The sequence below is a fragment of the Taeniopygia guttata genome, chromosome 1A (assembly GCF_048771995.1).
Source record: "Taeniopygia guttata chromosome 1A, bTaeGut7.mat, whole genome shotgun sequence".
Classification (NCBI taxonomy): Eukaryota; Metazoa; Chordata; class Aves; order Passeriformes; family Estrildidae; genus Taeniopygia; species Taeniopygia guttata.
Window position 1 is genome coordinate 1852286 of NC_133025.1, and position 26928 is coordinate 1879213.

At 46.5% G+C, this 26928-nt stretch overlaps 1 protein-coding gene across 3 annotated transcripts in view; it reads right to left on the reverse strand.

The window, feature by feature from the left end:
• Positions 1–26928, reverse strand: part of EXOC4 (exocyst complex component 4) — a 318257-nt gene that overhangs the window by 33332 nt on the left and 257997 nt on the right. For all 3 annotated transcript variants that reach the window (XM_072918507.1, XM_072918496.1, XM_072918499.1), the window contains 3 exons: positions 24856–24992; positions 16524–16679; positions 13158–13336 (listed from right to left, as the gene is read on the reverse strand). In XM_072918507.1, coding sequence (XP_072774608.1) covers positions 13158–13336; positions 16524–16679; positions 24856–24992 — 472 coding nt within the window. The remainder of the gene's footprint in view (positions 1–13157; positions 13337–16523; positions 16680–24855; positions 24993–26928) is intronic.

The window sequence follows — 26928 nt, forward strand, 5'->3', positions numbered from 1 at the left end:
GTGGGTATTGATGATTCTGAGATTGTAGAAAGTCTCTGTCTTTCAGCCCCACTGCCAAAGAAGAAGCCATAATTGGTCTGTGCTGGTTTCAAGGTTGTTTATTCTGTTTATCTCTAACATGTTCTGCTGCCCTGCCGCAGCTCTGTCCTGCAGGGCAGCGTGTGGGGCTCTGCCCTCAGTGGGATGGTACAAACATTAAATACCACAAACTACCTGTGCTGGATTTACAATAACGTGCCAATATCTGTCACCTACGTTGAACAGTGTGTCCCCAGCCTGAACCAACAGAAAAATGCCAACACCACAGTGAAACATGGAGGGCATGAAGGAGGAGAAAAAGGACAAGACACACCCAATTTCCTCCATCTTGTCCCCTTTGAACCCCTCATCTAGAATCCTAAAATTTTACTTTTGCACCCGTGCCACACTTAATTATTACTCATATCAAACACTCAGAGCTGGTAATTCATCCTGTAAGATGGAAAACTCTTTTCCATGGACAGAGATCACAGCCAGTGTCTCTGGGGGCTCTGTCCAGGGGGTTCCTGACCCCTGCCAGGGTCCCAGCCCTGCCAGGGCAGCCTGAGGGAAGCTCTGGATTCCCACAGGGGCAAAGCTGGAAAAAAGCATCCCGACCTTTGAGGTGGCAAGGAGGAGCTGCAGCCCCCATCAGCTGGGTAAACACTAATGATGAGCAGAGCCCAGCCTGTCACTGGTGATAAACAGCAGCCTAAACACTCTATTAGTTTTTCATTTGTGGAATTAATGTTTTTTACGGCGTGTGTACACTCGGCACTTAATGAATTGTCTCGTTAGCGCTGCCTGCCGAGCTCCTCCGCTGCTGCCGGGCATAAATTTCCCCAGGAAATTAGCGCTTTAAAAAAGGCAATAACTCCTCCAAAAAGTGGGTTTGTTTTCTGGTTTTCTGCAAAGATGCAACCTTGGGAAAAAAAAAAAAAGGATTATTGGGCAAGGGGAAAAGGAATATGTTAAATAAAACAGAGGGGCAGCTTAAGAGGTTCGAGCTCCATCCTGGAAGGTTTGGTTGATCCACACTTTTCTTGAAGAACTTTGCAGTCTGGAAAAGGCTTGAAAACCACCCAAAACAAATTGGTTCATTAAAAAAACCTCCAAATATCAGGTGTTTTTTACTAATAAGATTTTTCTTTTTTTTTCACTGAAGGAAGTAAAATTATGCAGGGAGAATGAAGAGCAGGATCCCAACACAGGATTAGGAACAGAGTTAATTTCACTAAAAAAGGATTCCTTAAAAAGTCCAGGATTTGCTGTTCCAGTGCTCCTCAACTGGGAAAATTCCTCTGTGTTAATTTTTCCTCTTTTCAGTCATTTATGATGTAACTTTCCCAGAACTTGCCCTTCTCAGAATTATTATTTCCTGGGCTGAATTAGATTATCTCAAAAATGACTTGATTGTAAAAAGTCCTTTCAGCTTCTTCTGAGTTCTGGGAAGGATTTTTTTGCCTGTTTGTTCTTCCCAATGTGCTTCACCAAATTTTCCTTAAAAACAGGGAATATCACAGGCCAGTGTAGACACTTCCATCGACCTACAGCAAAACAAAAACTCATCCCCCTGTTCCTCAGAGTCCTCCAGGATACTGAGCTGCACCTTCCCAAAAAATGCCCTGAAAACTTCCCTGCAGGATTTCTCTGGGCCTCAAAGGGATGGATTTGCAAAAGAGCCTTAAATCTCCCAGTCTGCTGGACTCAGTGGAAGAGAAAGGAATAAAATTCCTGAAGTTAATCAGTGTCCTGATGCCCAGGAGTAAAAGTATAATGAAAACAAATACAGGGAAACAGATCCTTAGCAATCTTGTTTTTGGACAAAAAATAGATAATCATCGATAAAATCCATTATAATAATCAATTATAGATATAATTATAGATGTAATTAATCAATTATAGATAAAAGTGTTTTTTTTGAAGGCTGTTTGTTTTTATGAGATTGGTTTGCAAAGCAAGAGGAGGAGCCCAGAGGTCTGGAAGACAAAGAATAAATTTTGTCCAAGGGAATCCAGAGGAAGGTGGGGAATGAGAACATCCACGAGAAGGATGAAGAGTTCTCAAATTCAGGATGAAGAATGGGAAAGAAAAAGGGACGAGCAGCAGGGTGATCAGACTCAGTCTGATTTCTCCACAATTCCTGGTTATTTCAGAGTCATTCCGCCAAATCCCAGAGGAATTGAAGCGCTGGTGAGACCAGAGTGACCCAAGGGTGCGATTTTGAGTCCCCATCCTGTAATTTCACCAATTATTTCCCCGCTCTGGAGCAGGACAAGGTGTCACCTTCGTCCCCCTGAGAAGGAACAGGGAGGACTTTCTTCTCCCAAATTTTGCCAATCATTTTCTCCAGGAGAGATAACGGGACTGAGATGGGATGAACCAAGAGGAGTTCATCCCATCTCAGTCCTGTTATCTCTTCTGGAATGCATCCAACTGTGCTTTCAAGGTTGTTTATTTCTCCTTATCTAAACATTCTTTCTCTGACCTGCCCAGCTCAGCCTAGCAAGTCCACCATAACATTCTGCTCTGCCCTCTCAGGTGGTGTTTTCCTTCTATATCAAAAGTTACATGTGTATGTTTTCAATTTCTTTACCAATTCCCATCACCCATGTTAGACAGTGAATCTCTACTCTGAACCAATAGAAAAGTGTCACCATCACACCAAGACATGGAGGACAAGACAAAGAAGAAGAAGGTCAGGACACACCCAAATCCCTCCATCTTGTACCCCCCTGAACCACATTCTAAAACCCCCAAAATTCTACTTTTCCACCCTGTGTTAATTCAACCATCCCACTACTGAAACCCTTGTGGCTTGTAATTCCTCATACAAAATTGGCAGCTTTTTCCACGGGCTAAAATAGAAGCCACAGGTGTTTTTGACTTCATACCTTGGAGCTATTCCCACAAATCCCGATTTCTTGGCATTACTCAGGCGGGATCCCGGCTGTCAAAGGGATTGGAAAACTTTGCACTTATTTCCATGTCAATGCCCTGCCTTTCGGGCTGGTGGGTGGGAGGAAGGAAGGATGGAATGAGGGTAATTAACGTAATGGTGATGGTGAGTTAAGTGCTGAGCCCACGGATGGATCCCGGCACGGATTCCCGGTGCTGTCTCCCACAACAACCCAGAAATGAGCATCTGGACCAGGGAAACAGCGCCTGATTTCCTCATCCCATTAAATATTTCATGGAAAGCGCGGAGGCTGGGGATCCATGGGAAAAGCTTCGCTGCAGACATTCCACAGGGGGGAAAAAAAGCTCTGGAAGCCACCAGGAGATCACTTTGATGGGAAAACAGGAGCTTTTAGGTGACTGGGGACCATTTATAAGTGATGAAATTTTCGTGCCAAAATTCTAAAATAAAACAAAACAACCTCCTCATGCTCAGTTAAATCAAACCAGGAATTTTATCTCTGTGAAGTCAGCAGGTCCCTGCTGGTCTTGAAGGTGTTTTAACAGTTTGCTATGCCAATTTTTTCCATGGTTTTAGTCCTCCAAAAATCAACTCAGCCAAGAGGGACACACAGCTGGACTCTTGTCCTCTGCCTGAATGGCTCTGCTCAGCCCTTGGCTGCAGAATCCTGGAATGGTTTGGGTGGGAGGGGACCTTAAATCCCATCCAGTTCCAATGCCATGGCAGGGACACCTCCCACTGTCCCAGGCTGCTCCAGCCCCAGTGTCCAACATTTCCTTGGACATTCCAGGGATCCAGGGGCAGCCCCAGCTGCTCTGGCAATCCCAGCCCAGCCAGGAATTCCTCATTCCCAAGATCCCATCCATTGCTGGCCTTGATGCCTCAGGGTTTCGTTTTTATATTTTTCAGATTCTGAGCTGCTTTGGTGTATAGTTCTGAGCTTCACATTATGGGATGGTGAGCTCTGTGCACAGAGCAGGGACACAAAACAATTCCTGCTCCAGCTGGGCACCAAGGACAAATGATCCAAATCTCAGCCCAGGAGCACAAACACCGTGGGCTGGAGAGAGAAAAACAAGCAGGGTGGGACTGCCTGGGCTAAAGCTGGAATGGGACAATGAACTCCAAGGTGCCAATGGAGCAGAACTGATCCCAGGGAGAGCCCCCGGGAGCGCTCGGGCATTTTGGGGCCATTTTGGTTCATTTGGGTGCAGCCCTGGCTGGGCTCTGGTGCTGCCCAAGGTGGATCCATGGAGGAGATGCTTTGAATAAACCCCAAATTTATTTTTAGCTCTGTTCTAGGTCATCCTTCTCAAGGCATCACGCCCTGACACTGGGAGCCATTCCCTGTGTCCTGTCCCTCCAGGCCTTGTCCCCAGTCCCTCTGCAGCTCTTCTGGAACCCCTTTAGGTCCTGCCAGGGGCTCTGAGCTCTCCCAGCTGTTTGCAGCAGCTTTGCTAAGTCTGAGTACATCTGTAGTTCTATCAAAGCTATAAACAGTGATTAATTAGCAGCTGATCACCCTGGCTTGGTTTGGATGTGACAGACCCCATTTCACCCCGGGTGAGGGTGGCAGAGCTCCCTGTCCTTGCTCAAGGACATCCCCACCTGGGAAACCCAGGAGACCAGGCAGGACCTCATTCCTCATTAAACACCGCCCCAGGCTCGTTGAGGGCGTGCTGGGGTTTGGAGAAGCCAAACCTGGGCACAGGTTTGGAGAGATTCAGAGATTCCCAATGTTTGTGGAGAATATTGGGAATCTGAGCATCCCAGAGTGGGAACAAGCTGAGCTGTGGGATGGACTAAAAGATCTGTGGGCACAAACCATGGCCAAGCAGATAAAATGCCCCAAAAGAGCTTTTCCTTATTTTCCTCTGCTTCTCCTCAGAACCAGCAGGATATGAGTGACTTTGTCCACCAGCAGCTCCCAGGCCAGGTTAATTCCTGCACCCAGGGCAGGTCCATCCTCACAAAAAGGAGGTTCAGAGCACCTGGGAAGGGAAGCTGGCCAGCACTTGTGCTCTTCCAGAAGAGCCCCAACTGCTCAGGCAGTGGGAAAGAAAAAAATATTGGAAAATAAGGCTATTTATGAAGCTTAAATAAAAAGCTGTCATTTAGATTAAGTCATATTGGAGCAGCAGATATTCACCAAATAATCAAAGCACTCAAGATTTACCTTGTTAATTTAATGGCAGATGGTTTGCATTTGGTGGAAACGTGCAGCTTTTTCTGGTTTAGACAGAAATTTACTTTTGTTGCAATAACAAAGCCCCAGCATTCACCAAGTCCTTCCTCTGCCCCAGGGCAGGCTCGTGTTGATCATCTTTAATCTGGCTTTCAAATAAGGTTTTCTATTAATATATCTTTTTTTAAAAAAAAACTTCTCCATGAGCAATCAATACAGCAAGATGTGCTACAAGTTCAGTGACGGGGGAAAAAAAACCCAGCTGCAGCTCGAGAGAAATCGAGCCCCATTTAAGAGCTGAATTCAGTTCATTAGGGGGTTAAACACAAAGCCCTGCCTGAGCTCAGCACTGCTGGGTGGCCTGGCTGCCAAATGAAAGGCAGCAATTTCCCCTCCACACCGGGCCTGATTTCCATTTGTGCTGAAACCCCTCGGCACCACTCTGGAGGGGCCTGAAAGTGACTTTAAATGACAGCTCGGTGTGGCAGAAAAGGGCTCCACTGTCCATTTTCAAGTCATCATTCCTGGAGTGGGGCAGGATGCTCCTCTCAGCCATCAAAGCCCATTCCAGGCTCAGGGAAGCAAAGGGGAGGCTGATGATCCTTCCGGGATAAAGTGGCCCAGGATGCTCTAATGGCCCTCAGTAAGGTTTGAAAAGCATTTTGAGATCTGTGGCTGGAAAATGAGATGCAAATGCTTGGTGTTGTCGTTAATAAAGCCAGGTAGTGGCAGAGAAATGCAGGATTTCGGTTAAAAGCTGTAGAAAACCTCATTTTTTCCTCCCCTGCTTTGGATCCAAGTCGTACCTCACCCAAACTGGGAATGTGGGGGAAGTGCTGCCCACCTGCAGATGAAAAAGGGGAAAACATCCTCCACAGCCCCTTCGAATTTAGGGAATTTGAGGAGAAAATATCTGCTGTGGGCACTGGGATACAGCAGTGAAGAGGTGGAATGGCCTCAGGGTGTGTTCCTGAAGAGATTTTCTCTTTGTGGAGAAGGAAATGGCAGGACAGGATGTCCCTCCTTGTGGGAGCCCAGAGACCTTGGCATGAAGTCAAAAACATCTGTGGCTTCCATTTTAGCCCATGGAAAAAGCTGCCAACTTTGTATGAGGAATTAGAAGCCACAAGGGCTTGAGTAGTGTGGTAGTTGAATAAACACAGGGTGGAAAAGTAGAATTTTGGGGTTTTTATAGTGGGGTTTAAGGGGGTACAAGATGGAGGGATTTGGGCATGTCCTGACCTTCTTCTTTGTCTTGTCCTTCCTGTCTTGGTGTGATGGTGACACTTTTCTACTGGTTTAAGGCAGAGATTCACTGTCTAACATAGATGATAGGAATTGGTAATAAATTGCAAACATACACACATAACTTTTGATATAAAAAAAACCACCACCTGAGAGGGCAGAGCAGAATGTTATGGTGGATTTGCTAGGCTGAGCTGGGCAGGTCAGAGAGAGAATGTTCAGATAAGGAGAAATAAACAACCTTGAAAGCACAATTGGATGCATTCCAGACTCCTTTGGCTGCTCTGTGCTAGGGGAGCAAAGACTCCTTACAATCTTGGGGTCACCCTGACCTTCAGAACCACGAGACATCGACACCTCCCCTCAGGCTGGTGGCTGTTTTTCCAGTTAGAACTGGAAATAAATTAAAATGCTGCTGTTAACTCATCAAGGATGACCCAGGCAAGGCCCACACAGAGAAGGTGACCACAACAAAACTGAGCAAATAAAGGTTTCTCCACAGGAAGGGGCTGAGGGAAGAGAAGCTGTGACAGCCACACATGCACGGTGCAAAGGCAAAAAGTTTAATTCCAATGAACCTTCTGGAACAGAAAGACTGTGGAAGAGGTTTTACAGCCACTTCTGTGAGCCAGAGAGAAGTTTGATAAGAGGATCCATGTGTGAAAAGAGGATCCATGTGTGATAAGAGGATCCATGTTTGATAAGGGGATCCATGTTTGATAAGGGGATCCATGTGTGATAAGGGGATCCATGTTTGTTAGAGGATCCATGTTTGATAAGGGGATCCATGTTTGATAAGAGGATCCATGTGTGATAAGGGGATCCATGTGTGATTAGGGGATCCATGTTTGATTAGAAGATTCATGTTTGATGAGGGGATCCATGTTTGATAAGAGGATCCATGTTTGAGAAGAGGATCCATGTTTGATAAGACGATCCATGTTTGATAAGAGGATCCATGTGTGATAAGGGGATCCATGTTTGATAAGAGGATCCATGTTTGAGAAGAGGATCCATGTTTGAAAAGAGGATCAATGTTTGATAAGAGGATCCATGTTTGATAAGGGGATCCATGTTTGATAAGGGGATCCATGTTTGACGAGGGGATCCATGTTTGATAAGAGGATCCATGTTTGATAAGAGGATCCATGTTTGATAAGGGGATCCATGTTTGATAAGAGGATCCATGTCTACCCCTGAATGATTTTCCTACCAAGGTCATTGACATGAAAACCTGTTGCCCTGATTTTTAAAAGTGTTTTCTTTTATAGTTCTTTTGAAAGTTTTAAAGTTCTCATAAAACTTCTTTTAGCCTTCTGATCATGTTTACATATTTCTATTGGAGTTCTCACGCACATGTAAATATTGATGTAATATCATGTAAATATCATGCAAATAATGAATGTTTTGCATTCTTCTTTGTGGGAAGAGAGAATTGATGGACTGTTTGACCAGTGTGGTTGGAGAGGTGACAATTCCATCCTCCAATCCACTGTCACTTTTGCAATTCTGTATATTGTGAAATCAGAAATAAAATTGGCTCTTTTTCTCTTTTGAACTTACCAAGCTTCTGTGTACTCATATCATGTCCAATAGCAACAGAAACCCAGAAAGAAAGGAGGATAAATAAGAGAAACTGCAACTGCCTGTTCCAATGAGAACTTTGTTTGTCTCTTGTGAGCAATGAGTGAAATGTAAATTTATGAGTTTTGTAAGAATGTATAAAAAGCATCCATACATGAATAAAACCAGTTTGAAGCCTTCTGAAAATGGAGAGCGTTGCTTTGTATTGTGACAAAAGGCAACTGTGATTTAGCTGAGCTGGAGGAGCTCAGGGCCTGAAGGGGCTCCAGGAGAGCTGCAGAGGGACAAAGCCTGGAGGGACAGGACACAGGGAATGGCTCCCACTGCCAGAGGGCAGCCATGGATGGGATCTTGGGAATGAGGAATTCCTGGCTGGGCTGGAATTGCCAGAGCAGCTGGGGCTGCCCCTGGATCCCTGGAATGTCCCAGGAAGGACTGGAGCACCCTGAGATCATGGCAGGTGTCCCTGGAATGAGCTTTGAGGTCCCTTCCCACCCAAACTGGTCCGGGATTTTGGGATTTGGGACACTCAGAATCCATCCCAAGGGATTTTTATGGAAAATGGGGATAGAAAAGAGAGGAGAAGGGAAGGGAGACCCTTCATGGCTTCCTGAGATTCCAAGTGAAGCCCCTGGGTCCATGAATTTCTTGGAGAGGAGATGGATCCAATGTCAGGCTGGGAGAGCTGGGAATGTTCCCCTGGAGAGGAGAAGGATCTGGGGAGAGCTTCCAGCACATTCCAGGGCCTGAAGGGGCTCCAGGAGAGCTGCAGAGGGACTGGGGACAAGGCCTGAGGGACAGGACACAGGGAATGGCTCCCACTGCCAGAGGGCAGCCATGGATGGGATCTTGGGAATGAGGAATTCCTGGCTGGGCTGGGATTGCCAGAGCAGCTGGGGCTGCCCCTGGATCCCTGGAATGTCCAAGGAAAGGCTGGACACTGGGGCTGGAGCAGCCTGGGACAGTGGGAGGTGTCCCTGCCATGGCAGGGGTGGCTCTGGGTGGGATTTAAGGTCCCTTCCCACCCAACCATTCCATGATTCCATGCCAAAGCAATTCCCAGCTCCGAGTTGAAGCCTGTCAGCCATTCCCTGGTGATCACAACAGCCTCAAGTCACGATGTACCAAGAGCAGCTGAATTTAAAGGGCAGCTCCAGCTCCAGAAGCCAACAGCTCATCTTTCATCCTCCCCCCTACACACAATGGCCTTAAAAATGTTAAAAAACCTTAAGAAGGTTGTCCCAACTCCTTTATAACAAATTCCTTCTCTAAAATATTCAGGGAACCTCAGGAGGCTGAAGCTCCACAAAGGAAAAGGTTGAGGTTGTGTTCTGTCTGCAGCACAAAGGATGAGGAGGGGAAACCCAACTTCTATTTCCCTATAAAACCCCTTTAAAAGTGACTTGATTTCCTCAGCAAATTCACCTTCTCCCAGCAATTTTAATCCTTAAACGGTTATTGTTAAAAAGGAGTTTGTATTCCCTCAAAAGACAAGAGCAGAAGGAAATTACTTTGTCATATTTGACTGGTTTGGGAAATAAAAAATCCAATTCTGAAGGGGAGCAGATAAGGGCAGAGCCATGGAAGAGCCATCAGCTCAGCAAACACCAAATAATGAACAGTGCAGAGACTGCCCAGCCTGATAAAACTCTCCATTAGCAAGGCTGGCTTTAAATGAGGGATAATTGTGGCACATCCACAGCCAAAGATTATTGAATTTTTATCTCTGGGAAGGGGCCTTTGACAGCCTCACCCCAAAGCCACCAGCAGGTCACGCCTCTTTTTAGGGTTTCCCAAAATCAGACCTGCCCAGCTCTACCTTGTGCTTTCTGGGTGTTCAGACCTGTGCCTGAGGGAATTTATTATTTATAATTTTATAAAACATTGTTATTATAAAATAAAAATATTACAAATATAAAATATATTAAAATATAAAAAATATTACAAAATATATTTATTATTTGTTTCCATCCAAGGAAGCTTTGCTGGAAAACCTGCTGCCTTCCCCCAGGGCTACCACCTGCACGTGGGCTTGTTGGGATTAGGGAATTTCTGGCATTGTACCAAAAATTCAGGTCCTGATCACTCACTGAACACTTGGGTGATGCCCTGAGTGGGACCAGGACTGAATCTCAAGTTGCTGGGGCAAAAAAGAGGAACAATCAAAGGATGAAAATTTCATTTATAAGCAGGAGGTCAGGCCAGCCTCTGTCATTTCCTACCACTGCGCCTTCTTCCCCTTGTTCCAGACACTCCTGGATTTGTGTACAGACGTTTTAGGATGAAGTTATTACAAAGGAAGATGAATTTTTATTGTCAGGAGGATGCTGCCAAGTGAAATATTACACTTTGTGCTTTTATGTTTATTCACCACTGCTTGGAACGTCCTCTCCGAGGACTGAAAGTCATGCTCATGCCCTTTAATATCTGGAAAATATTGATTTATTAAAAAACCTGAGTTTCAACCAGACCTCAAATTATAAATGATGTTTTCTTTTAACAGCTCTGACTGTTAGAACACAAATCCTCAGCCCCAAGATCTCTCCTAGTAAATAAATGGACAAATAAAAGAAATATTTGTCTACTGAACTTTGATAGCGTTTCCTAACGTGTTTTGTTTAATTTTGTTATTTGTTTAATAACAAAAAACGCTAGAACAGAGCAAGTGTTGTCACCTAGGTATTGAGGAGTCAAAGTCTGGGTTACAGGAATATTAAAACTACCTGGAGTAATTTGGGTTTTAAATGTTAACTGGTTGTGTAACCTTAATTTTCCTTCTGGATCCAAAGGATCTGATCCATGGAAAGCTGAGTGAGGAGTTTAAAGCCCTGCTCTAGAGCAGAGACAGAACCACAGGAAGGATTTCAGTCACCCAGAGAGGCTCTGCTGACAAGAATGATTTAACAGACATAAAACACTGTGACTTTGTTCAGCACCAGCAAATTTCCCTCATGATTGCCCAGAAAAAAAAAATCTGAGCTGATTTTCAACTCCCACCTCCCAGGAGAGCTCAGCTGCCCCCAGTCCTGGACCCCTTCCCTCAGGATTCTGCTGCAAATTTCCAAACCAAACTGCAGAAATTCTCTGTATCTTCAGCACATTCCCCTGAGCCCTGGGATCTCCTCAAGCTGTGTGGATTTTTTATTCTATGCTTTTCCTTTTCCAGCTCCTCAGCTGTCCCCTCCCACATCCTGAGACAGCAGGGCTCGTTCAGGATTTGTACAACAAACAAGATTTAATTCCAGGGATGCTGGGCAGGAGGAAGAGCTCAAACCAAGACAAAGGCTGTTGGAACCCTGGCTGCTGAGAATTTTAGATTTCTGTGCTGCCAGGAGAACGCTGCACTGACCTGAGGCCGTGGAGAAGCTTCCAAAATGGAATGGCAGCACTGGGAATGTGGGGGTGGAGTTTGGATAGAAGTGTGTGATACCACAGGGTGGGAAATTCAGAGTTTAAGGGTTTAGAATACAGTAATATATATATAAAACAAGATGGAGGTTTTGGGGCAGTGGCTGGTCCTTCTTTTTCATCTCCTTCTCCATGGGTTTGGGTGGTTTTGTGTAATTGGATGAAAAAGTTCACATTGCAGGGCATGAGTGGTTGGTTATCGGGTTAAAGTAAAAATAATTTAGGTGTAATTTCTTAATTGGACATTTTAGCCTTAAAAGGCCTTGTAGAGAGAGAGATGGGGCTCCATTTTCAGTTTGTTAGAGTGAAGTGCTGTAGAACTCACAATTTGTGAGACTGCAACATAGATAAAAATTGATAAACATCTGAGTCCATACAAGAAATATCACCTCACACATTTAATCCCAACCCGGGCAAAAAGAAGATAAACTTGCCAACCTGCTGTTTGGAAAACTCCCCCCTTGTCCAGGATCCCTGCTCCAGCAGAAGCACAGCTGGCACTGCAGGAGGGCTGAGCCACCCTGGGATGGGGCTGCTGCCACCTCCCTGACCCACAGGGGCTCAGGGCATTGCTGACTCTGGCAGTGGGTTGTTTTCTTTTTTGTACTATTGCATTTGTATTTTTAATTTTCCTAGCAAAGATCTGTTATTCCTGCTCCAATATCTTTGCCTGAGAGCCTCTTAATTTCAAAATTATAATAATTCAGAGGGAGAGGGTTTACATTTTCCATTTCTGGGGAGGCTCCTGCCTTCCTCAGCAGACACCTGCCTGTCCAAACCCAGCAGTGATGCTCCTGGAGCCCTCCCATGGTGCCCTCATGAAGAAAAAAGACAAAGCTGCTTCGCTTTCTGCCTCCCTCTGACACAAACCTCCTTGGGGAGAGGGAAAAAAAGCTGCTCATTCCTGCCACAACCCCCCATTTCTGTTTGTGGAGTCAGTGCTGGGGAGGAGACGGGGGAGGATGTTGGGATGCTCTGACAAGCTGCAAACCCAGCCTGCTGCCCTTGCTTTTCCAGGGTCAGAGTTTTCCAAGAGCCTAATCCACCATTCCTGAACTCCTCACCTTTTGGTGGGGGTCCATGGAATCCTGGAATGGTTTGGGTTGGAAGGTGTCAGAATCTGAGGTATTGATGATTCTGAAATTGTAGAAAGTCTTTCAGCCCCGCTGCCAAAGCAGAAGCCATAATTGGTCTGTGCTGGTTTCAAGGTTGTTTATTCTGTTTATCTCTAACATGTTCTGCTGCCCTGCCGCAGCTCTGTCCTGCAGGGCAGCGCGTGGGGCTCTGCCCTCAGTGGGATGGTACAAACATTAAATACCACAAACTACCTGTGCTGGATTTACAATAACGTGCCAATATCTGTCACCTACGTTGAACAGTGTGTCCCCAGCCTGAACCAACAGAAAAATGCCAACACCACAGTGAAACATGGAGGGCATGAAGGAGGAGAAAAAGGACAAGGCACACCCAATTTCCTCCATCTTGTCCCCTTTGGACCCCTCATCTAGAATCCTAAAATTTTACTTTTGCACCCGTGTCACACTTAATTATTGCTTATATCAAACACTCAGAGCTGGTAATTTATTCTGTAAGATTGAAAACTCTTTTCCATGGACAGAGATCACAGCCAGTGTCTCTGGGGGCTCTGTCCAGGGGGTTCCTGACCCCTGCCAGGGTCCCAGACCTGCCAGAGGGAAGCTCTGGATTCCCACACCCCGGCACTGCCTGGATCCCTTGGAATGCCATCCCCACCCTTTCCCAATCCCCAGGCTGGGTTTCCCTGTGGGAATTGCTCACCCTGGGATGCCGAGAGGCTGCCGAAAGCTGCCCTGGTGCGTCCTGCCAGCCACTCCAGGCTCTCCTGCAGGTTGGCCAAGGCTTTGAGGTCACTGACGTCCCGCAGGATCTCCTGCTGAGGGATCAGCTTGTCTCCCAAATTCCCAATCAGAACCTCGGATTCTTTGCCAAAAGCAGCCCTGAAATGGAAAGCAAAGCCTCCTGAGCAATGTGGAATCAGGGACAGAAAAATCAGGATTTTCTGTTAGGAATATCCTGTATACTCAGAATAATATTATGAATATTCTGTATATTCATTTCTGTTGTGAATATTGGAAGTGAAGAGTGTGTTTGCATATGAGAAATAAAATATTGGTTAGTTTTGTGTTGTTAAATGGTATAAAGATATGAATGTTAATGATATTGGTATTATTACTAATATTTTTAAAACTGATCTTTAAAATTTTTAAACAATATTAGTAATATTGTTAAAAATATTTTAAACAATATTATTAATTTTTTAAAAATATTTTGTGTTGTTAAATTGTATAAAGATATGAAAGTTAATGATATATGGTGTTATTACTATTATTTTTAAAAACTGATTTTGAAATTTTTTAAACAATATTAGTGATATTGTTAAAATATTGTTAAAAATATTTTTTAAAATATTAGTAATTTTGTTAAAAATATTTTGTGTTGTTAAATTGTATAAAGATATGAAAGTTAATGCTATTGGTATTATTACTAATATTTTTAAAAACTGATTTTGAAATGTTTTAAACAATATTAGTAATATTGTTAAAATATTTTAAACAATATTTTTAACAACATTAGTAATTTTGTTAAAAAAATTTTGTGTTGTTAAATGTTATAAAGATATGAAAGTTAATCATATTGGTATTATTACTAATATTTTTTAAATCTGATTTTGAAATTTTTTTATCAATATTAGTAATAGTGTTAAAAATATTTTAAACAATATTTTAAACAATATTAGTAATTTTGTTAGAAATATTTTGTGTTGTTAAATGGTATAAAGATATGAAAGTTAATGATATATGGTATTATTACTAATATTTTTTAGAACTGATTTTTAAATTTTTTAAACAATATTTGTTATTCCAGCAGCAGAGGCTGAGCTTTGCCTCCCTTCCTCCCCTCGCTGTTGTGGTTTGGAATGGGAGGAAATCTAGTTTGTTTTCATTCTTACTACTTAACAAATGAATTACAGGAAAGTTGGGGAGGGAAGCAAAGCTGGGCATGGATCTCTTTTGCTGCCACGGGACAAAAACTTCTGGTGAACTTTGGATTGGTTTAATTTATCAATATTCGCAAAGGGATGCTGCTGAGTAGTTCCACATTCAAAAAAATGAAGATTTCCCCAAATTTTATCAGGCTTGAACCTTCTTTTCCAGGAAGGGATGTGGTAGTCCTGCCCAGCTAGCTACAAATTAAGTTCCATGAACAGCAAATATTGAAATTTTAAATAACTGAGGGGTTAAATGATAATGAAATGAGCTCTCCCATCCTCTGCTAACCAAGGATTCCACAGGACCTGCTTCCCTTTGGCTCCACTGCAGTGTCCAGGCAGAATTATTCCCAATTCATCAGCAGTGCCAAGAGAAAAAAGCAGCAGCAGCAGTGAAGAAATCAAATCATGTTCCTTTGTATTAGGAGAAAAGGCTGGCAAAAGGCTGCTTAAATGGGGAGAGGATGACAAAAAATTGGACGAGCAATTAATTTTATTTTGAAGCTTTCAGGAGGGATCTATTCAACCACCACTCATCCTGGAGGAAGTTTCGAAGCCATCAATGGCTAAATCTGGCCCAGACCAATTATTATGATTTAAATTAATGCTACAGGAGCGTTCACAGGGCGCTGGGAGGAACTGGGGCTTGGCAGATGATGCTCTGTGCAAACAGATACTGAGAAAAGATCTTTGTCCTAAAGCCTGGGCTGAAAAAAGCCACGGCACAGGAGCTTTTCCCAGGAAATTCAGCGTGGATGAGTTAATAGGCTTTTCCTAAAGGCTTGTCATTGGAGCTCCTCTGATCCACTGTCACAAAATACTTCAATTAATGGCCAGGAGAATGGAGTGAATGGAATAAAATGCATATTAAGATGAAAATGTTGGTTCTTTCAGCATCAGGCTGAGCTTGGCCATCATTTTTGCCTGGCCAGGAATTTCTACTCAGCCAGCAGAGCCCATTGGAGCTTTGCTATCCCACACTGATGGATCAGGAATCACAGGGAGAGCCAGGAGAGGCTTCTCAGGTGAGGAAATGAAGGATAAATGTGAAAGCAGGTGAGGACTGAATCCATGGAATTCAACTCAGGGACTGCACAGAGCCCTCAAGGGCTCTGCAGCCTCCCCCTGCTTCACTGGGGATGTTTTAAATCCCTTCTGTGACCCCACAAATCCCATCCTCTCCAGGCTGCAGCCTCCCTGTCACCGGGCTTGCAGGCAGGGAAGGAGGAAAATGACAATCTGGGCAAATTAGACTTGTTATTTTCAACAGCTTCTCCTCCTTCTCCTCCGGTTTTACAGCCAAGTGCCAATCAAGGGAGTGATGAACAGGGATGGGGATGTGCAGGCTTTGGAACCTCACAGGAGCTGAGCCATTCCCAGCAAGCAGGGGAAGGGAATCTGCCTCCTTCCAGGCTCTCACTGGCATGAAAGGCAGGAACAACATGGTTTGTGCACTGAGAGTTGTCTCCAAAAGAATTCCTGCTGGAAATACTGGATTTTTTCATTTGCTTCCCTGAGTTAGTTCCTGGAGTTGGGATGGAGGGGAAACTCCACCATAGTAATGGCTCAAATGAAAGAGTCCTTTGACAGCATTGATTTTGGGAATTCCTGCTCAGCACAACCAGCTGGTCCCTCCTTTAGGTCAGAAAATGCTGCTCCCTTCATTCCATGGGTGATCAGAGCAGCACCAACCAGCAGGGCTGGATTTGCCTGGATTGCAAACAATCCTTTCCTTTCCCAGTCCCAGGCACTTCCCTGACTTGGATCACAAAGACAACTCTCCAAATGGCTTTGTCTGAACAACAGGGCGAGCAGAAATTGCACCAGGAGAGGCTTAGGTTGGAAATTGGGAAGATTTCTTCCCCCAAAAGGGCGCCCAGGGCAGGGGTGGAGTCCCCAGGCCTGGAGGGATTTAAAGCCCTGTGGATGTGGCACCTGGGGACACGGTCAGTGGTGGCCTTGGCAGGGCTGGGAATGGTTGGACTCGATGATCTCCAAAGTCTTTCCCAATTCCTAAATGATTCCATGACTCTCCTCACACCTGTGGACACGACATCTACGGAACCACCATAAATTTGTTCCTTTTTGCTGCTGCTCTCCTTGAAACCCTTTCACACCTTCCCACCATATTTTACCTTACGAAATCCTCCTCCTCCTCTCTCTTGGGCCTCAGCTGCTTGGGCTGAGCCATGTTGCTCCAGTTGGGCAGGGATTTCAGGAGCCTGCTGATGTCGTCGTCCTTGGCCCAGGACGCGCTGATCACCAGCTTCTCATCCGACTGCACGATGGTCCTGCAGGAAAGCAGCAACAACACCTCAGAGAGGAGCAAATCCTGCTTTTAAGGGCCACTTTTAATTTAATTTAATTTAATTTAATTTCATTTCATTTCATTTCATTTCATTTCATTTCATTTCATTTCATTTCATTTAATTCTGTCTTATTTCTATCACACAAATGGGGATTGAGCAGTGAGGAAAGGATCCAGAGAGGAATCCCACACATGGAGAGGACATCAAGGTGGGTGAACAGGGGAAGAAATTCCCTTAAAAACACAACTCCTGATGGATTTTGAGACAACTTTTAAGGGAAAAAGGGCCATTTTCCTAAATCCTCCAACCCTGAGAATTCAGTTTGGCACCCAGCTGGAGGAGGTCACCCTGCACTGGTGTCTCCATGGATCATTTTCCTCTGGGATGTCAGTGGAGCTCAGCAGCCTCTGCCCGTGGTGAGGTCACTGCAAGGTGGGACTAGCCCAGAACATCTGGCTGGAAGCCACCACCTCCCCCCACAGCTGGCCCAGCCTGGGGACCAGGGCTGAAGCAAGGAAGGAGAATGAAGGGTCCAGGATCTTCTGTCCAAGTCATCCACAGCATCTCCTGATGGAGATTCCAGCTAAATCCTATGTGGGAAACTGAGTCAGGGATCGCACTGGGTTCCAGTTGGGAAGAATTTTCCTGTTTTCTGGTTTTGGCAGGGTAACTGATCTGAATTTCTGACTGGGAATTTCAGGAGACAAATGGGATGCTGTATTTGGAGGAGCCTATCCAGGACCTTAAAGATTCTCATTTCCACCTCTGCCATGGCAGGGACACCGCCCACTGTCCCAGGCTGCTCCAAATCCTGTCCAGCCTGGCCTGGGACATTCCAGGGATCCAGGGGCAGCCCCAGCTGCTCTGGCAATCCCAGCCCAGCCAGGAATTCCTCATTCCCAAGATCCCATCCATGGCTGCCCTCTGGCAGTGGGAGCCATTCCCTGTGTCCTTTCTCTGCAGGCCTTGTCCCCAGTCCCTCTGCAGCTCTCCTGGAGCCCCTTCAGGGCCTGGAATGTGCTGGAAGCTCTCCCTGGATCCTTCCCTTCTCCAGGAGAACATTCCCAGCTCTCCCAGCCTGACATTGGATCCAACTCCTCTCCAAGAAATTCATGGACCCAGGGACTTCACTTGGAATCTCAGGAAGCCATGAAGGGTCTCCCTTCCCTTTTCCTCTCTTTTCTATCCCCATTTTCCATAAAAATCCCTCAGGATGGATCCTGAGTGTCCCAAATCTCAGAATCCTGGACCAGTTTGGGTGGGAAGGGACCTCAAAGCTCATTCCAGGGACACCTGCCATGATCTCAGGGTGCTCCAGTCTTTCCTTGGGCATTCCAGGGATCCAGGGGCAGCCCCAGCTGCTCTGGCAATCCCAGCCCAGCCAGGAATTCCTCATTCCCAATCTCCCATCCATCGCTGCCCTCTGGCAGTGGGAGCCATTCCCTGTGTCCTGTCCCTGTAGGCCTTGTCCCCAGTCCCTCTGCAGCTCTCCTGGAGCCCCTCCAGGGCCTGGAATGTGCTGGAAGCTCTCCCTGGATCCTTCCCTTCTCCAGGGGAACATTCCCAACTCTGTTGGTTCAGTCCATTCCAGCCACACTCTCCCTGATCCAGGCTAGAATTCTGGGGCAGAGATGAGGTGTTGGCAGCACTCAGGTGCTGATTTAAGGAATAAACAGAAATAAAAACAACACCCCGAGCATCTGCGTTTTGCAAAGAAAAGCAGCAAGAAAGGCACCGAGACGGGAGCCAGCTCTGATCCATCCTGAAGAGAACTGCTCATTTCTCATCTCACCCTTTCCCCATCCGCCAGGAAAACAAGCTCAGCTCAGGAACCACACAGGATCTGTGAGAACGAATTTGTCACATGCACTTACAAACAAATTTTCCTTCCCTTCAAGTTTCACGTTCAATCTGTCACACACAAAAGGCTGAGCTTTGTTTCCAGCCACACAAGACCTCGGCGTCAACATTCCTGTTTGGCCTTCTGCTGCTGGGAGGGAGTTGGTGTTTTTCCATTTAGAGAAAAAAAAAATTAAAAAAAAGTCTTTTATATTTCACCCTGGTGAAAACTGAAGGGGGATGAAAGAGCTCCACCAGCAGCTCTGACATCTGGGATGGAAAAAGGGGATTTGATGATATCTGGGCATTGCTGTGCCAAGGCAAGACAACTGTTCCAGGGAACACAGCAGCCAGGGCTTTGTCCTCTGCACATTTAATAGACTGCAGTAATACTCTCCTTCCCTTGGGAGTCTATTTCACACTTGAACAAATCCAACTCTTGGATAAAAAAACTCCTGATACCAAGCTCGTGTTTTATTTTCCTCCATTTCATCCCATTAGTCCCCGTTATTTCCCCTCTCAGCTCAGTTCTCTCCACATCCCCTGTTTGCTCTCCTTAATTATTTCCAGCCTTATCGTGGCCCTTCAGACACCCACGACTCTGAGGCATCTTTGGGAGTGTCCTGATGGACACACACAGAGCCACCTCTCTGCTTTGTGATCCTTATTATCCTCAAAATCCCAATTGTTTGTGGAGTCAGTGCTGGGGAGGGGACGGGGAAGGATGTTGGGATGCTCTGACAAGCTGCAAACCCAGCCTGCTGCCCTTGCTTTTCCAGGGTCAGAGTTTTCCAAGAGCCTAATCCACCATTCCTGAACTCCTCACCTTTTGGTGGGAGATCACAGAATCCTGGAATGGTTTGGGTTGGAAGGTGTCAGAATCTGTGGTATTGATGATTCTGAGATTGTAGAAAGTTTCTGGTTTTTAGCTCTGCTGCCAAAGAAGAAGCCATAATTCATCTGTGCTGGTTTCAAGGTTGTTTATTCTGTTTATCTCTAACATGTTCTGCTGCCCTGCCGCAGCTCTGTCCTGCAGGGCAGCGTGTGGGGCTCTGCCCTCAGTGGGATGGTACAAACATTAAATACCAGAAACTACCTGTGCTGGATTTACAATAACGTGCCAATATCTGTCACCTACGTTGGACAGTGTGTCCCCAGCCTGAACCAACAGAAAAATGCCAACACCACAGTGAAACATGGAGGGCATGAAGAAGGAGAAAAAGGACAAGACACACCCAATTTCCTCCATCTTGTCCCCTTTGAACCCCTAATCTAGAATCCTAAAATTTTACTTTTGCACCTGTGCCACACTTAATTATTACTGATATCAAACACTCAGAGCTTGTAATTCATCCTGTAAGATTGAAAACTCTTTTCCATGGACAGAGATCACAGACAGTGTCTCTGGGGGCTCTGTCCAGGGGGTTCCTGACCCCTGCCAGGGTCCCAGGGGAGTCAGAGGGAAGCTCTGGATTCCCACAGGAAGGCACCTTAAATCCCATCCAGATCCACCCCTGCCATGGGCAGAGACACCTCCCACTGTCCCAGGCTGCTCCAAGCCCCATCCAACGCGGCCTTGGACACTTCCATGGATCCAGGGGAGGCTTCTCTGGACAAGATCCATGGATCCACTGAAACCAGCAAACTCCAAATAACCCATGGAACAGCCCCAGCACTGCCTGGATCCCTTGGAATTACATCCCCACCCTTTCCCAGGGCTCCAACACCTCCTGATTTTTACTGATGTTGTTTTCACCCCCACCACCCCCTCATCAAGGAGATGCTGAAGAGGGTGGAACATCCCCGATCTCCGATGGACACCCAGCTTTTCCCAACTCCTTTTTCCCACATTTTCTTCCCAGCTTCTCAGTGCTCCCCCTCTGAACCTTCAGTCAGTGTCCATCCAATCTGTGTCCTTGAGTGAATTATCCCAGGATGGGGTGACATCTTTTAGTACAGCTCAAAACTCTTCCTTTCACCCCCACTCCCCTCATCCCAAACTCCTCTGTTATTTTTCCTGCTGCTGCCACAGGGAGCTGACCTTGGCAGGATCCAGGTGCCCACCGAGCTGTTCCACCCTTCTCAGAGGTCAGAGGGAGGAAAAATGATGGACAAAACCTTCTATTGTGGAGCAGACATCTTAAAATATGGAATATCAGTCTGGAACAGCTGTCCTGGATATGTTTTTCCCAAAATCTTTCCCATTCCCAGCCTGCTGGTGAGGGAGAGACAGCCTTGATGCCGTGGCCGAAATCCTGGTGTGTGTCACACCTTCCCAGGTACCAATCCTGCACTCTGAGGAATCATTTCTCTTATGGGAAATAATATGGGAATATCCCTGGGCACAGCTGGGGGGGGCTGTGGCTTTCCAGCAGGAAACATCTGGAAGCCACAGGGGCTAATTGGGCTCCTCTGCCTTGTGCCAGATGGATTTTTGGATGATTTTTCCCCTCTTCCCACAGCCAAGGTGATGTTTCCATGCTGAGCTCGTGCTGCCAAGGGTTAAAAAGCAGCTGGGCCAGGCACCCACAGCCTGAGGGGAACACCTTTGCCCCAAAAAGAGTCAAAAAAGCAATTAAAACCCCAAAAGTTCATGCAAGGAGGGGAAGATACCACTAAAACTCAGCTAAATTAGTGGTAAAAGCATTTCCTGGGGAATCAAAAATTCCTGTTTGGCTGCCACATTTTGGCTGAATTAATCTGCTCTTTCTCAATAAAAAAGGGGTTTGGATTTATTTTGCCTGGCTGGAAAGCAGGAGGGGTTTCTTTTCTTCACCATTTTGAGCAATCCAGGCCCAGTTATTTCTCATTTTTTCCCCCCAAATTTAGCTGAGAGAGTTCAGCCAAAGGAGGTTGGTCACCAGAAGCTGCCTCCAAAGAGAGAGCTGAGCCCCTCCAGAGGATTTAATCACTTTTGAACTCTCTGAACCACATTTTGGTGAGGCCCATCTCTTTTTAAGACTAAAAGGACTCATTTGGGTGAGGGATTCGGAGCCCTCAGAAAGGTTAAAAAATGAACAAGGTGAGGATGAAGATGGGGAAGAAGGGGGTGGACACAGAAGACAGAGCTTAGGATGGACAGCAAAATAAAAACATGCAACTTCAACGTGGACATGAGTAAATATTGGCAAATTTATGTAGAAAAACATGGAAAGAGATGAATTTTTGCATTTGAGGCAGCAAATTTTGTCGGAGAAAGGTGTTGGCAGAGGATTAAAAAGAAGGGCTCGTGTTAAGGGCAGCAGCTGTGAACTGGGCAGGTTTCTCCTCTCAGTATCTCCAAAAATCCCACAAAAACAGTTTTATACTCAGGTTTTTAACATAAAATGGTTTTAAACTCCAGAGTTGAGCTGCTCTCCTGGAGATGGGGGTTGGACACGACTGGGAAGTGCTGCCAGCACAGCAGGAGGTTTGGGGGCTCCATCTCCCTGTTTTATTTGCATTTTCAGCCCCAGCCTCTCATCAATTAGTCAGAAATCAGAGCTGACGTTTGTAAACAGTTTGGGTGGCAAACTGGGATGGGAATTTTGTACAAAAAAGCGATTTGCTGGAGGCACCTCACCTACGTTGAACTCCCAAAATTCATCACCAATTAACACACGAGAGCTGCTATTTATAGGAATGTCCAATCCCATCCAGCCCCCTTAGGTTTGATATTTTTTCTTTTTAAATCCCTGGAAAACATGAGCCAAAAGGGAGCTCAGACATGAACAATCTCAGCTGTGCATTTCCCAGTGCTGACGTCCTTCCCGAGCCGTTCCCGCAGAAAACTCCGGATCAAATCCTGCCTGGAGGAGCCTCCCTTTGGATGCTTTTCACCCACATTTGCTCACATTCCCCCTGAAGGAACAAACCCTACAAAAACACCTCTCTGCATTCCCAAATTCTCACTCTTTGCCATCCCAAGAGCAGCCCTCGCTCTGCCAGCTTTACCGGATGGGATCGACTCCCAGCTCCAAGGAGTTCATCCTGATTTTAAGGAGCTGGAAATAATCCTGACTCCACCAACTTTGCCAACACCAGGATTTATCCATCCCAACAGCCCCGGGAAAAGCCTGGAGCAAAGGGCAGGGCTGTGTGGAGCCCAGATCCCTGCAGAGGGCATAACATCCCCGCGGATGGAAGCGGGAGGGCCGGGAGCTGCTCCGCTCCCCTGCATTCCCGGGAATGGGTATGGATTTCTATTTCAGTCCTTTGCCAGCAGCAAAACGAGAGCGTTTCCTGTTTTTTTTTTCTTCCTCTGGCTGTAATCAGGAGATGGCCAAATTAGCGTTGTCCTAATTAGCCCTCAGCAGGTGCCAAAGCCAGGAATGGCGAAGGAAGGAAGGAAGGAAGGACCGTCAAGTTCAAGCCAAACAAATCAAATCCATTGTCTGGCTCCAGGCAGGGAAGTTTTGGGTGAAAAAGGAATATTTTGGACAATGGCACGAGATCAGTTCTTGATTTACGGGGTTGTTCAGGCAAACTTTAGCCTCTGCTCACTGCTATTGTTAATTATAATAATAATAATGATGATGATGATGAGCCCATTCACCGGATGGAGTTTTTCCTGAATAAACTCAAGCAATGGGAAGTAATTTCTTGGTCAGGAAGCACAAGGGCTTTTTCAGGCTCAATAGCCACGGAGGGGATGATGTAGAGCAGCTATTCCAGCCCACATTCCTGCAGCATCTTGTAGTGGTTTTTAATGGAATTACTTATCCCTGTGGGATGAGGCATGATCCTGGTTTTCCTGTCCAGGAGGGCTGTTTTACAGATAGATAACTTGGATGTCCTTAGAAGTTATTTATTGATATTTACCCAGGAAATCTCTGATAAATCAAGTACTTGAAGGGTTTAAGCCCAAACATATCCATGGCTATGGACTGTGCTGCCTTGATCTTCTGTGCTTTGGATGGGGAATGTTAGGGGTGGATCATCCCAAAATGCCAGTGGGACAAGGACAGAGCATTTGGTGACTCCCTGGCAGTTTACAGAACTGTTTTGGGAAACTTTCACCAAACCTTTTATCATGGAATTATGGAATGGTTTGGGTTGGAAAGGACCATCCACTTCTACCCTCTGCCATGGAAGGGACACCTCCCACTGTCCCAGGGTGATCCAAGCCCTGTCCAACTTGGCCTTGAACATTCCAGGGATCCAGGGGCAGCCCAGCTGCTCTGGCAATCCCAGCCCAGCCAGGAATTCCTCATTCCCAAGATCCCATCCATGGCTGCCCTCTGGCAGTGGGAGCCATTCCCCGTGTCCTGTCCCTCCAGGCCTTGTCCCCAGTCCCTCTGCAGCTCTCCTGGAGCCCCTTCACACCCTGGAAGGTCTCATCCTGCCTGACTAAGGGAAGAACTGGAGTAATTTCTAAGCTCTACCATCACCGCCATCCACATCTTAAGACTCTAAACCACGCTGTGATGTGGATAAATCCAATGGGAAACCACAACTCCCCATAATTCCACTGACCATTATTCCAGCTTTTTTATCCCTAGAAGGAAACACCCTTGACCACTCCTGAGCACTGCTGGCAGAAGAGCTGTCTGAGGTTGGAAGTGGGGATGTGCATTCTATTCCTATCTGATGGGGCAGTTCTCTGCTGTCCATGGGGCAGTTTTTTCTTTATCTCTCCCACAGCCCATCCTCCCTCCAGGAGATCTCTTCTGCCCATGGCCACTGAGTGTCCCTGCATGGCTGAGAAAATTCCATCATCCATGGGGAGATGCTCTGCCCAGGGGAGGAGCCAAGCATTCCTACCTGGATACAATCTGACCTGGGAACCCCACAGCAGCCTTTGCCCACTGCATTCCCAGAGGAGCAGCTTTCTTCCCACTGCATTCCCAGAGGAGCAGCTTTCTTCCCACTGCATTCCCAGAGGAGCAGCTTTCTTCCCACTGCATTCCCAGAGGAGCAGCTTTCTTCCCCACTGCATTCCCAGAGGAGCCCAGGTCCATCTCCCCCAGCCCTGGAGCTCCAGAGGAAAACTCCCCCCTTGTCCAGGATCCTGCTCCAGCAGAAGCACAGCTGGCACTGCAGGAGGGCTGAGCCACCCTGGGATGGGACTGCTGCCACCTCCCTGACCCACAGGGGCTCAGGGCATTGCTGACTCTGGCAGTGGGTTGTTTTGTACTATTGCATTTGTATTTTAATTTTCCTAGCAAAGAACTGTTATTCCTATTCCCATATCTTTGCCTGAGAGCCCCTTAATTTCAAAATTATAACAATTCAGAGGGAGGGGATTTACATTTTCCATTTCAAGGAAGGCTCCTGCCTTCTGTTCAAACCAAGACAGCAGCCAGGCCCAAGGAGCAGCATTCTCCCCCCTGGGCTGTACCTGTAGGCCAGGGTGCAGGTGTCCTTGTACTCCTGCAGCTTCACACACACCATGTTGAGGAACTGGTCCGAGTAGGCGCTCAGGTCGTGCATGAGGTCCATCAGGTCCTGCACTGTCTTCTCCACGATCACCGTGCTCTGGGGAGGGGACAAAGACCCAGGTGTGAGCAGCAGCTTGGTGAAAGCTTTGTCTCAGCCCTTTCCTGTCGGGACTCAAAATGTCCCTCATCCTCTTTGGGAACTCTCCCAAATCCTTGGGATAGGGGGTTCCCTGAGGGCTCAGGCACTGCCTGTGCTGCTCCTGGGATGTTCTTGGCTCCCACCTGCACTTGGAGAAGAAAAGCTCATCCTAATCCGTGCCACCCATGGCAGGGACACCACCCACTGTCCCAGGCTGCTCCAGCCCCAGTGTCCAGCCTTTCCTTGGACATTCCAGGGATCCAGGGGCAGCCCCAGCTGCTCTGGCAATCCCAGCCCAGCCAGGAATTCCTCATTCCCAAGGTCCCATCCATGGCTGCCCTCTGGCAGTGGGAGCCATTCCCTGTGTCCTGTCCCTGCAGGCCTTGTCCCCAGTCCCTCTGCAGCTCTCCTGGAGCCCCTTCAGGCCCTGGAATGTGCTGGAAGCTCTCCCTGGATCCTTCCCTTCTCCAGGGGAACATTTCCAGCTCTCCCAGCCTGGCTCCAGCCCTGCAGCAGCTCCATGGATTCCTCTGGATTTGCTCCAGGTCCTTCTGCCGTGTCCCCAGGACTGGGTCCCTCCTGCAGGTGGAGTCTCACCTGAGCAGAGCCTGATGTGGCTTGAGATTAAAGCCACACCCACGATGGGCTGAGAAATGTGCTGAGGGATTAAAGTCACCTTTGATCCCTCAGGAATAAAAAGAAGAAAATCCTTCCTAGCTCATGTAGCAACACAGAAGACAAAAACAATTCCTTTTTGTGTGGATAATCAGATTTTTCCTTTTCCAGGGTGGGGTTTCCAGCAGATCCATGGTATCAGCTGATGTCCTGCAGCTTCCCAGGAGCAGGATCTGTCCTGCCAGGAATCCTCCTGTCAACCCTCCTGGGCTAGACACAAAACCACACGAGGAGGAATCAAACCTGGACTCGATCCACCTCATTTCAATTTCTTTTTGTAACTCAGCATTTGGAAAAAAACAACAACCTAAAAACCTACTAGTGGATGTTAAAACAGAAAGTGTTGTGCTTTTTATGGAGTTTTTCCCACTTATTTTCCTCAACAACATTAAAATTCCAGCAAAGCTCCTGCCAGTGTCTGGATTTTAGAATAAACCCTATGGATGTAAAGGGAACACAAAGCTACTTGAATGATTTAAAAAAAAAAAAAAAAAATAAAGGGAGAAGAAAGGGAATTACCATATGAAAGAAGACACTGCCAGATATGTAATGGCCATTTCCCTGAGACATCTTAACCTTTCCCAAAGCCCTGCTGCCACCTCTGCAGGTGTCCCTGGGGACACCCTGTCTGAGGAGGCATTTGGGACAGCTGGATTCGTTAGCTGGGCCAGCCTTGGAGCTTCTGAAAGTCCCCAAAATGAAAGGCAGCTCCCACATTAGCCCAGAGCCACAATCCCCTTGCCTCTGCTCCATCTGGATTCGTTAACAGCAAATGGATGTGATCAAAGCTTAATTTTACGGCGAGGCACTTCAATGGAGCCTGTTAAAAAAAAAAAAAACACCAAAAAAAAAAACCTTACACTAACAAGGAAACTCATCCCGGGAACAATATCCAGCCCCTCACACCTGAATCCCAACACCACTCCGAGGGGATTGTTCATTACTCCTCCAGCAAGGCTTTCAAAGAGGCTGAAGGCTGCTAAAAATAAAAAAGAAATTCCTCCTGACGCCCTCCTGTCCCTCAGCTGTGGTTGGGGGTGAGGACGAAACAGAGAGCACCGCTGGTTATTACCACTGTGGGGTTTGTCTTTAATGGGGTTTGCAAACATTTGCCATTATCCCTTGATTTGCTCCTTATTCCCAGCTGGGCTGGAGCTTCAGGTGATGTAAAGCAGCTCCAGGGCAGGCAGAATTCCTGCTCTGACTGGAATATATAAAT